Genomic DNA, 12,964 nt, shown 5'->3' with positions numbered 1-12,964 from the left:
CAAAAAGAAAAGTCTTCAGCCTGGATTTAAAAATAGTAAGAGTTGCAGCGGACCTGCAGGTTTCTGGGAGTTTGTTCCAGATATTTGGAGCATAATAACTGAACGCTGCTTTACCATGTTTAGTTCTGACTCTGGGGACAGAAAGCTGACCAGTCCCTGAAGACCTGAGAGATCTGGATCATTCATAATTTAGCAGGAGGTCAGAAATGTATTTTGGGCCTAAACCATTCAGTGCTTTATAAACAGCAGCAGTATTTTGAAATCTATTCTTTGACACACAGGAAGCCAGTGTAAAGACTACAGAACTGGAGTGATGTGATCCACTTTCTTAGTGTTTGTGAGGACTCCAGCAGCGGCGTTCTGAATCAGCTGGAGCTTTCTAATAGATTTTTTAGTGAGACCTGCAAAGACACCATTACAGTAGTCCAGTCTACTGAAGATAAAAGCATGGAAAAGTTTTTCCAAATCCTGCTGTTACATTAGTCTTTTAATCCTAGATATGTTCTTTAGGTGATAGGAAGCTGATTTAGTAACTGTTTTAAAGTGACTGTTGAAACTCAGGTCAGAGTCCATGACTACACCTAGATTTCTGGCTTTATCTGTTATTTTGAACATTGCAGACTGAAGCTCAGCGCTAACTTTTATACGTTCTGCCTTGGTTCCAAAAATCATTATCTCAGTTTTATCTTTGTTTAATTGGAGAAAGTACTGAAACATCCAGTCATTGATTTGTTCAATGCATTTACTCAGTGTTTGAATTGGAGCATAGTCTCCTGGTGAAATGGTTAAGTAAATGTGTGTGTCATCCGCATAGCTATGGTAACTTATTTTGTTGTTCTTCATTATCTGAGCCAGTAGCATGTAGACGTTAAAGAGAAGAGGCCCCAAGATTACAAATATTACACACCAGAAAACACAGAAATATCCATGAAATAAACATACAGTATGCTATAAACAATTAAAGGGATAATTGGGAAGGCATTACAAAACTGAAATATATATTAAATAATAAAACAATCCCACCACCACAGGTATGGAGAAGAGGGAATTCTCTCAACAAAATGTGAATGTATTTCCCCAAAATATTTTTTTAAATTTTTTTTTAAAGAACAAGGTAAATATTATATAGTTGGTATCAGTAAAATGTATAGTCTACAATAAAATCTTGTTTAAAATTGTTTTACGATGTCTAAAGTTACTGATAAGTCACATGTTTCCTGCCTGGCCGCAGCGTGTATCATTACCCTCTCTCGTCCGGGCGGTAGAAAAGAGCCCTCAGCCAGAGCAGCTGCAACCAACAAGCTCACTGTTGCTATCTGTAAACTATGCCGCCGAAACATAATTTCAGCCAATCAGCGTCGTCAGATCTGATGCTCAAAGGGCGCCCTTTCAGCGCCCTGGACTGTGTGTCTGTTTACACTCGTATCCAAGGTGACGCTACAGTAGGGGATGGCTGTGTCTGCAGTTGTAGACTCCGGTGCTAGTGGATCGCCGGAGCTGTAGATTAGCATTTGCATGCTTATTGTAGTTGTAAGGGCAAGGCCTGTGGCACCATTGAACATATGTGTGGGCTGGACCTGTATTTTACAGGAAAGGACTGATCAGAGGGTCGAGTTGTCGATTCTTGTTCAGTTTACATCTTCCTCACCCTCTCGGACTTTGAGTTGCGCGCGCTGCTAAAGAGACGCGCTACCATGGAAACCAAACAATGGTGTACCTGTATTAAAGTCCGAGTGGAAACAGTCGTCAGTAAATCTGATTTTGTCAGAAATCGGGAGAAATGCGTGTGTCCCGCGAAAATCGGGAGGGTTGGCAAGTATGACCCACACACACACACACACACACACACACACACACACACACACACACACACACACACACACACACACACACACACACACACACACACACACACACACACACACACACACACACACACACACACACACACACACTGTTCGTATTTAGTCTCCTGATTTTAAATGCCCTAGTATGGTTTTGTCACCATTTCCATAGCCCCACCAAGAATTTTTTTTCCACCAGCCGCCACTGGTACTGTCGTATATATATAGGCCTACATTGAATTATTCAATTTGATAATATGTAATCAATTTAGGCATCACTCCCCAAAAAATAATAATTATTATTATTCGAGTACCTGAATAATTTCGAATATTTGATTAATCGTTCCCATCCCTACCGCCCAGGTATATTAACGGCCGCCCAAGTATATTTCGCGACCCTTTTTTTTTTTTTTTTTTTTTTTTATAATTTTTTTTTTTTTATTCGTCCGTGACCACGACGCCATCTGCGATCGATGAACTTGTGGACAATGATCCCTTGCTCCCTTGCTCTGATCTCACCTCCCTCTGGCCTGTTAAGTGGCCTGCCTCACACAGGGTGACTGGTTGTCCACATGATGTGGCCTGCCGACATGGCCACTGTCATACAGATCATAAATCAAAGCCCTTGATTGGTCTCTGTGTGTCATTCAAGCTTGGGATAACCTCAGCTCAGGTGAGGTAAAGGACTCTTGAGTGTTTAGATAGTTAACTTAGTCTAAGTTCTCAGTGGGTCTCAAACGGTGTGGTCACCATTTATGTAAACACATATTTCCATTTGAGAGGGTATTGATTGGTCTAATGGATAGTGAGGTGGGCTGAAGATCGGAAGGCTGTGAGTTCTAATACCGCCAGGAACACCACCACTAGTGTGCCCTTGAGTAAGGCACTTAGCCCCTAGTTACTCCAGGGAGAATGTCCCTGTAATCGGTCATTATAACTCGCTTTGGATAAAAGCGTCAGCTCAATGAAATGTAATGTAATGTGATTAGTAAAATATGCATGAATAAATAAATAAAAAGTTAACTAGGTGAAAAAAGGCAAGATACACTTTTAAAACTTGTTGAGAGCTAAAACTAGTCTTTGTTGCTGCCTCAAAGAGGAGCAGGGAGGAGAGGAGAGAGACAGGAGAGGCTGGCAGTTAATGGACCAGCACCAGAGGCATTCCCATACACATAGGCGTTGGAGCTGTTCTTCATGAAACCCAGAAGGATGAAGTGCTCTGACAAACAGTGCCATCTTTGTGCAAAAATGATTATACAGGAATGAAAAGTCAATAAATAAATATGTTGTTAAAACTCACACTTTTTGTTTTTGTTTTTGCGAAATGATTGTCTACTCTTCTAAGATGGAGCAGCCCGAATATTTATCCTAGAAAACAGCTGCTTTTTCCAGGATATGTTTAACATGGAGGTTGTGACGTAAAATGTTATGAAATAAGTATATCATCAGTTGTCAAACTTCGTATTGTTGTGCATGTGAGACCAAAAGGCTGGATATGCTGGTTTGTCAAGTAGTTTTAGAAGTGGAGCCGTAGTTTTCCTGCCAGACTCTGGCTGGCACCAGCTTCTCCAAAAAGATCTGTATCCCCCCCACCCTGCAACTCAACTTGCTCAATGGATCCCTAACCCTGGGAATCTCCTGCTAATGTTGTTCCTTTGGGCTTAGACACACTTCTCTCAAAAAAGGCACCACAACAAAGCAAGAGATCATGCCTCTTAGCATGCCAATGCCCCACCAGTTGGAATTTAAAGGGATGTTAACAAAACGTTCTCACAAACTGTCAAAGCTATTTCTCTGTCTTTGTTGATCACTATGGGTGTGTTTGAACGTGTGCAGAGTCTTGATAGACAACAACTCGTACTGCCAGCATGTTCAGAGTTTTGAAGTGCATTCCAGGCAAACATTTTCATCTATTGTTTTATTTAAGTAAATCCTTACGGTTTTGACAGCAGTTTGAGATCTTGCCACTAAGACTGTCAATGATTTAGTTGTCCACCTCGTAAGTGATTGTCTCTTTGTGCTTTGGTGATTGGTCATGTCAAGTTGCATTTCCGGATACAAATCCAAGCTGTTCATGCATGTCACTGTGGGGTTGAGCAACATCAACTGTATAACAAGTTTTGATTTGTTCCCTTAAAGATTATGATTGGTTGAATTATTTAGAGACAACTGCATAGGGAAAAAAAACGTAGTAAGCTAACATCTCCCAGCATCTTGGCTGCAACAGCAAACCAAGAATGAATCATCTGTCAAGTATGTAAAAATAAATGGTGTTTCATGACATAACAGTTATAAAAATGGACTGCTTCTATAGGGGACAGGAGAGAATATGTGACGAGAGACAAGCTAGACAAATCTGGAATGTACTGTACGTGTCGCTTTAATCGAAGAAGTTCATTTTAGCAATGCATTGTATGCAATCCTTTCACCTGCTGTTTTTTCCTCTGTTGAGTGTAGAGGGCTCTCAGCTCCCACTCAGAGCATTATGCAGAAGAATGCATCCTCCCACCAGCCGCATTCAGAGCACATCCTGCCACTGAAAAGTTCATTATTAGAAAAAGTGCTCCATGTCCTTTCCCTGCAGCTGCATTTGTAATGGTTTAAAAACCCAGGAGACCAGACCCACTCACATAAGTGTCACAGTCCAAGCCAAAAACACACACAATGAGAGACATTAGCCAGAAGCAAGTCTTTCTACATGCTTTTTGTAATACATCCCACGTATTGCCAAGTTTTGCTCTAAACAGAATGATATTAAAGGGTGACTGAAATGTTGAATTTTGCGACGGCTACGTAAGCTATGTGGCACTCTCACTGTGACTTACTTGTCTGCCTTTCTTCTGGTGTAGATATAATGTTCTTGAAAATATTGTACCAGGGTTGCGGTCGAATAGTCCGTTTTGCTTAGGAACCTTCCTAACTGAGTGAAATGACCCGGAAGTCCCTCAGTGGCAGCCATGATAAGAGCCGTTCAAATTCTCTAGATGATAGAAAAGGAGGTTTCAAACTTCCTTTATAACCTCCTTTAGTTTAGGAACCACTGGACCTCCCTTTACGAAAGGAGAGGAGAAAATGCTGCCCCACAATGCCTTGCGGCCGCAGCATTTGCCGTGACACAACAGTCGGCCGTTCACGGAAACAACCGATTATGACCGAGAAATGATATCATGAAAGTTACGGTGCTTATTAAGCTTTTTAAAACGTATGTGGTAACTTGCCAAATTGCTTTGTTTTGAACGTTCATCAGTATTATAATCAAAAAAATAAATATGAACGTTAGTTTTTACTGAAAGTATCAAATAAAGTCAACATTTTACAGTCTTTACTGAGCTGTGTGAGGTTTGTTAAACTTTTAAAAGATGTTGGAAGGGTGATATACACAGTGATAGATGTTAAGGACTAATGTTTATAATAAATACATTTGTATTTATTTTAAGATCTTTTCATACAATCATATTGGGATCATTTGTATTAATGTGGACCGGAGGGAGAGGGTGACGAGCATAAGTTTCACTTTCCTTTTTTATTTCAATTCCAACTTTGGTCATGAAGAATATGTTTCTCTGTTGTCCACGTTCATAAAGCATAAAACAACAGCATCAGAGCACGGTGCAGAGTCTCTAGATGAGTTTACAGTAGTCCCTCCTTCTTATTATACATCCATGTTGTAGTCCGCTGTATAGAAAACTGTAGTTTCTATAGTTTCCCCACAGCAGCAGACGCACATTTATGACGTCCGCTGGCGCATCATAAATACGTTGGATAGTGAAAGTGCAGTCGGATTCTCAAAGCACCGCAGTCTCTTCTCCTAAATCCTTTTGAATTCTTCTATCCACTATTCCTTAACCCTGTGACGTTTCACACAGAGGTCAAGGAATAGATGATAGGGATCGACGATAGGAGCTGATTTTTGGACTATTCGACCGCAAACCCCTCCCAAACCTCAAGGAACAGAAGGTGTTGAAGCCTATAAAAAACCTTGTATTTTAATGAACTAAAATAAATGATACCTTTGTGCCCTGTAGGCTTTCTTGTTTTAAAGCACTTTCTTGTATCAATGCTCACATTTCCTTTAATAGAACACAGCCAAGATACTTCAGTATGAAAAAGAACAGTCATTTCAATAGTAGAGAATGTCCCCGGCACCTGCTAATGCTTTTCATTCTTTCTCAAGCAAGACTTCACTTGAAAGGTTTACAGTGAACATTGAAAAGGAAGTAGGAGGAGAAGCTTTTAGGTATTACGTCTAGTTTAACTTGGTCTGTTTGAGTGTACTGGTACAAAGGAACAGCGAAAAACTGATGTCATTGTCAATGTCACAGTGACAGAGAACCTAGCTGCATGTACCTCTCAAAGTCTAAAGCAGGGAAAAAACAAACCATTATTTATTTGACTGAAGTATTGTTATCCATATTTTTTTATATGAGCTGGCAAGTTATTTAGACATTTTGGTCAAACTCTTTCAAGGTTTTTTGTGCCTCAAAATAAGGGTGCAAACAACCCGATATGAGAGGGATGAGATTAAGACAACAATTGTAAACACATGACTGTATATATCAAGACTGCAGTTCTTCTCTAAAAATATGTATTTTATTGATATCTGTATAAGTATAACATCTGATTACTGCCAGGTGTTTTTAAGTTTAACATTTAAAGTGAGAATTGAACTCTGTATATACTGTATGTATGCCTATAGATAACAAGACATTTCAGAACAGATATGGCACATTTATTTTTTCCGATAATGTAGAAACAGTGTTGCCATTACTTAGTTTATATTCGTTAAGAAATAGTATGACCTTTTGAAAAAACACTCTTCCTTGCTGAGAGTTAGATTGCTGATAGTTTCCAAACATCAGCAATCAGCTGGTTAGTTTAGTTTAGCACAAAGATTGGAAACAGCTCGTTATATCTAATTTGTTTAATTACTACAAGAAACTAAGTGTAAAAGCATCAATTTGCCAATGTAGGTGGTGTTATGTGCCAGACTATTTCGTGGGTGAGAGCAGTAACTTCCTGGAAACTCAACTGTTGCCTGGCAACTGGTCTGAACCTAGAATTATTACCCCACATAACTTCGTTTGAAACTCAAACTCTGAGTCTTTTTACACAACTGTAAAATAACTACATGTCTATTTATTTAATGTTGGTTAATAGTCATCCTATTTCCCCCAAAATATTGTACCTTTAATCTTACAGTTGTAATTAACCATTTTATTATAACTAAAACTCTTTAGGCAGACAGAAAAAGCTCAGATCTAAATAGTCTGGCAAATGAAAAACAGAGCTGAAGTTTTTGGAAAACGAATTGATTCATTAACAAGGGGTACATTTTATTGCACCTTTTATTTCACACAACCTAAACCCATTGCATACACCTCCGCTGCCGTCTGTCACATAATATGGCATCATGATGACACATGCAGTATGTTTCTAAGGATGTATGGATTCATCACCACGGTTTAGGGCAATGTGTAATGTGTGAGAGGATGAGCGAGTGAGAGAGAGGCAGAAAGTGACAGAAATTGCAAGTAGAGCTGTCAATCCAGCAGTAGATTGGAAGAAAAGTCTTGTCTGCTAACTGACTGCTAGAAAAGTGTAGGGGGTCTGAATACAAATGGAAGAAGGGCTGAGAAGCCTGTGTAAATGTTCCCATATGTACTTATTCACAGAGAATGTGTCTCAGGGCACGTAGACCCAGTGTTTTTCTTTAAAAAGAGAAATGCTCTGCAGAGGCCACAAGTCCCCAGCTACCAAACCAACGGATGGTATTACACTGTGTGCACAAGCTACAGCTGCTAAATATAGGTCATTAATAATATCAAAGCTTGACTCAGAGAATATGCTACTCCCACTAGATTTGTTCAAGCTACACAGAGAGAGGGAGAGAGGTATCCTCCACAATATTAATCGTAATTATTCTACTGTATTTCAAACATGTGTTTATCTGCATCAATAGCACAGGCGGAGCTCTGCTGATTTTATTAAAGTGAATTTAAGTTGTGTTTTTAAAAACAGCTTGGTCCATCTTATATCCACAAGGCAACACACTTTTCCATAAACATTGCATCATAGGAGGTTCCCGCAAGTATTGAGAAGAATGTCAATTCTCTAGAGAGTTTCTATGTGTGTACATTTCCATTCATTCTTGTTGCCTGTAAGAATGAAACAGTATTTGGGAAAAAGCATTTTCTTTACTTTCTTGAAGCAAAACGCTTCACCCAAACAATGAAAAGATAAATAAAGTACAATAAAAGCACAAATGAATGTTACTGCTGGAAGAAAGTTACGGCCACAGCTTTTCTTTTTCCTATGATTTATATATTTCTTTCTTCTTCCTTTCTTTATTTTTTGGATGCAGAGGAATTGTGCTTTGGTCAACATATTTTGTATCTAACCTACACATACAACAGGACTGTTGCTGGCAGGTCTGTTATTCAAATGCATCAAAAAATGAACCTTTTATGCATTACACAACAACAAGTGCTATCTATTACACTAAAGCTTTCCTTTCCCTGCAAAAGGTCTTACACAGTAACGTCTGTGCATACAAATGCTTGTTGAATGAAGCTTTGTGTGTCGTTTTTTTCTCCTTGAGAGCTGGTAGTTTGGCAGGACAGGGTGCTGCGTTGGCACAAGCCTCTGGCACTCCAACATGCCCTGGCACTCCTGGACCGGCTCCCTTCCTGTTTTGGGCCGCAGTGCTGTTTGTTCAGCATATGTGGGCTGAAACGGAGTTGCCCCTCACATTTCTGCAGCCTAGGATTGGGCCATATGTTAAAATGTTCCTGCCTGAGTCTGCCAGAAACGGCTGATTGCCAATATATTCACAGAATAAATCAACTGAATCTTGATAGAAAAGGAACATACATTCAGTTCAATTTATTTGCTTCAAATTGTAACTACTGAATGAATCAAGGACACAGCGTGAACCTTCGTCATCTCTCGTAAAAATATCACTACATAAGTTGAACCGACTTGGCATTCAAGAAGATGACGCAATTGATTCATAATGAATTCCTTTTGTTTGTTAAGTGCAGTCTGGTCTTAACAAATATGAACTTCAAATAAATATTGAAGTTGATCTAATGTCATTAGACTAATCTAATCACATAAGCTCTAATGTTTACTAATTGCGGTCGTTTTTGTGCTTCTGAAAATCAAAAGGAATCTAACTATAACTTAAAATTGATATTGAAAAGTTGAAACAAAAATAAAATAGAAAAACGAATTGATAGTTCTGATTGAGAAACAGATGCATTGTACTTAGAATTGTAGCTCACGACTCTCAGCAAACAATTCCTCTGAGTGCTGTCATTGAAATGCTAACCTCTGTCCCTCTCCTCAGACACACCTTCTGGCAGTATCGTAAGGAGAACCCTCGGACCAGAGTGGGCGACCCTTCCCCTGAGGGGCTCCCGGGCTTCAACAGCGGGGTAATGTTGTTGGACCTTGGTGCTATGAGGGAGTCGGCTCTCTACAACCAACTGTTGAAGCCCAGCAATGTGGCCAAGCTAGCAGACCAGTATCGCTTCAGGGGCCACCTGGGGGACCAGGACTTCTTCACCATGATCGGTATGGAGCACCCTGAGCTGTTTTACCCCCTGGCCTGTGGGTGGAACCGGCAGCTGTGCACCTGGTGGAGGGACCACGGGTACGGAGACGTGTTTCAGATGTATTATCGCTGCGAAGGACTTGTCTATATCTACCATGGCAACTGTAACTCCCCTATACCAGATTACTGATGTAAACACTGGACTGATGTTGGAACTGAAAAGGTGTCAATGACATCGGCAATATCGTTCAAAGGAAATGTTTTCCTGCTTTGGAAGATAGGATCATGACTTTAATGACAGTTTCCTGTCTTGACCACTGAGCTGCTGCTATAGTCGCAGACTCTGCCCCCTGCTGGTCAAGGGGCCACTGAAGGACCCACCCATACACAACTTCTACAAATGTTGTGTTCATCGGTGTCATTTTAGAATACTTTTTGACACTCAGGCCGAACACAGCCCTGTGTTTCAGGAATGCAGGAGATGCAATAATAAGGGTGGGTTTCTTCAGGTACAGAGATGACGAAATATGATCTATGAAGGTCAGATCTATTAATTTACAGGCTAAAAAGTCAAAAAATGCTGATCACGTTGCAAAATAATAAACCCAGAAGACGTTGTAGTCTGTAATTGATTGGCTGAATGATGTGGCATTGGGGATATAGGGTCCGTGCAGGGGCCCTCTGCATGGCATAGTGCTGCAGCCATGCATGCATTATCGGTTTTAAATACAGGGCTAATGTCAGTATGAATGAGGCCTAATGCGTCATACATTGTCAATGCCAAAAAGTATTTTGTCCTTTCAATTGATTGTATATTATTTGATTTCTATACATATTGTTAATTGTTTTGAGAAGAATATATAATAGTATAAGTGATTATTTGTTCTACTTAATAACAAGGAATTAATATTGCTGACAAAGGTTGGAATGTTATCTGCAATAAATATAGGGTCAGCAAATGTGATAAATAGTATCAACACAAAGAGTATTGTACCTTTTGATTCCCAGCACTTCAAGCTTTCCATATTGGCCCCTAAATCTCACTTATCAACTTTTCTTCCGACAGCCCCACAGGGGAAGGCTCATCTGGCACCTTTTACTCTCCTCTGTAGCTGGTAGAACAGGAGGGAGTTTATTTCCCAGCCGTCTGAATTCTACACAATTCTGTAAAACACATCAGAGTATAGGAGTGGCCAGGGAGATAATGGTTAAGAATGATGGCTGATATAAATATTCAGAAGCCAAACACACACACACACACACACACACACACACACACACACACACACACACACACACACACACACACACACACACACACACACACACACACACACACACACACACACACACACACACACACACATTGGAAAACTGAGCCACACCAGAGTTTTCTTGCTCTGCTCACTGAACTGCTACTCGGATTCCCAGAAATGTTAACACTCGATATTCATCAGTCAGGAAATTGTCTGAGGTGATGCACATTAACTCACACGTGCACACAGAGGGAAGCAGCTTAGTGGCTGGCACCTTCAGTCGAGTCGGAGGAAGGCTACTGAAGACTCGTGAGAATTAACATTATCCCAAATCAATTTGCTTCCCTTGAACTCACCCTGAAGCTGGTCAATAGTTTTTCATGGCTCTCTCAGAACAACACGCTTTTGTCTTCTTAGCTCTCAAAAAATAGAGTAAATACTGAAAAACAACTCTGTCCCTAATTGCACTTTACAACTTTAAAAGGGTTTTTGTTGACTAGATGATGGTAAATTGATATTCCTGAATTATTTATCCTTTTTTTAAAGACCAGTCCAATGGTTTTGTAAATGTTGGCCCATAATCTAATTGCAAATGCAAATATGTAGCTTTGGATATATTACCTAGTTTATTTCCTGCAGTCATTGCTTCCTATTTCTTCCATGACATTTTGAAGATTGCAGAGACTCACTGATTTGACAAAACATAATCCTGTTGTGTTGCTGTGGAACATTTTATAGTTATAAGAGTGGTGTATTTGAGGACACAGACAGGATAAACATCTGCTAATTATAATGAAATCCAGGTATGAAAATGCAGACATGGACACTGTGAAAAGGTCTAATGAATTTGGATTGTTCCTTTTAAGATATTCAGCGACCAAGTCTCAACTCTCCTGCCGTTATGAGCATCTTTTTATGCAGGTAGATTACGCTGTCCCTGCTTACAACTGCTTTACCAATGTGACCAAGCAATACAATTAACAATTCAATGTGATGGATAACATGGTCCTAAATACAATTTCATTTAGAAAAGCTGACTTTCTAAACATATTGTAAAGAATCTAAACCACTGGAGAAAGAGAGAGGGGAAGCTCATCTAAAATGTGCATTGATCTGGTGGTACCTGTCTTTCTCATTATCCTTGTGCTGTTCAATCACTATTTTGTAAACATTTAGTTGTATGGGTCCATAATATGACATGGGAATTGCTGGGAAGTTTCCTGGAAATAACTGTGTAACGTGTTTACTAATAATAGGGGAAATATACATTTCCTTGAACAGACTACTCTATTTAAATAAGTAAATATTTACTCATTAATCATTCATCACACCCAGTCCAATGCTTCAGTGTGAAAAAGGATACATGTAAAAGGGCTAACAGATGTTTGCACATTAGCGTAATTACTGTAAATATTCCAAACCTCGCTTGGCAAACATTTGACAGATTAGAAAGCTGCTGTGTTGAAAGGCATTTTTACATGAAGCCAAACATTGGTTATGTGCTTTTTAATGTTTGAACTCAACAACCCTTCATGGATGAGCTTCCTGTGACACAGTAAACAGTAAACTTCCTGTTTGTCTTTACATTATTTCCCAATTCTGTAATTTAGTTTTTTTGTGTGTAATCAGCTTTTTCAAATAAATGATGATGATTTCTCTCTATTTAATGGTGTCATTTTCTAATGTAAAATAGTTTTGAAGACATGAGTTATCGTTCTTGTTTAAGTTTTTAAACACATAAGACAAGCTAGTGTTTGTTTTGTGGGAGGAAGAGCTGATAACAAATACTCACGACACAAACCTTTGTCATATTTATCTGCTAAACGATTCACATAACACATTTCCGTCCGTTAAATATGCAGCTCACTGCCAGCAAACTCTCCTTATACAGAAAAACAATCAGCCTTGACCCCTGAATGTGACATCAAAATACCCCTATTGACACCTGAAGCTAGAATGCATCTTTGCTGGAATATAATTATAATTTCTTTGTCTGCATTTTAATTTGTTTACTCTTTTTTAAAAAGACTCATGCCCCTCTGTTCTTTCACATGTGCAAGTAAAGTAGACAAAAGGTAAGAAGAAGGCAGATTCACACGTGTCTATCTTTTCATGATGAGTTTTATCTGACAGGAGATATTATTATTACAAATATCGATGTTTGCACGATTTGTAGACATTTTAGCAGCAGGTAAATAAGTTGTGTTTCAACTGTTCATCCCCTATTGCAAAAACTGCACCATTAACAATGTGATCAAAGCTTTGAAGGTCCAGTGCCTGGTCTTATATTACAGCTTTAACATTACATA

At 39.3% G+C, this 12,964-nt stretch overlaps 1 protein-coding gene across 1 annotated transcript in view; it reads left to right on the top strand.

Moving 5' to 3' along the window:
* xxylt1 (xyloside xylosyltransferase 1) overlaps positions 1-12,317 on the top strand; it is a 31,514-nt gene extending 19,197 nt beyond the window's left edge. The window contains exon 5 of the mRNA XM_079653990.1: positions 9,193-12,317. Within this exon, the coding sequence (XP_079510116.1) occupies positions 9,193-9,589 (397 nt within the window). The 3' untranslated portion in view covers positions 9,590-12,317. The remainder of the gene's footprint in view (positions 1-9,192) is intronic.
* The last annotated feature ends 647 nt before the right edge of the window (positions 12,318-12,964 follow it).

The sequence above is a fragment of the Notothenia rossii genome (genome assembly GCF_949606895.1).
Source record: "Notothenia rossii genome assembly, chromosome: 1".
NCBI lineage: Eukaryota > Metazoa > Chordata > Actinopteri > Perciformes > Nototheniidae > Notothenia > Notothenia rossii.
This window is presented reverse-complemented; position numbering and strand designations above follow the sequence as displayed.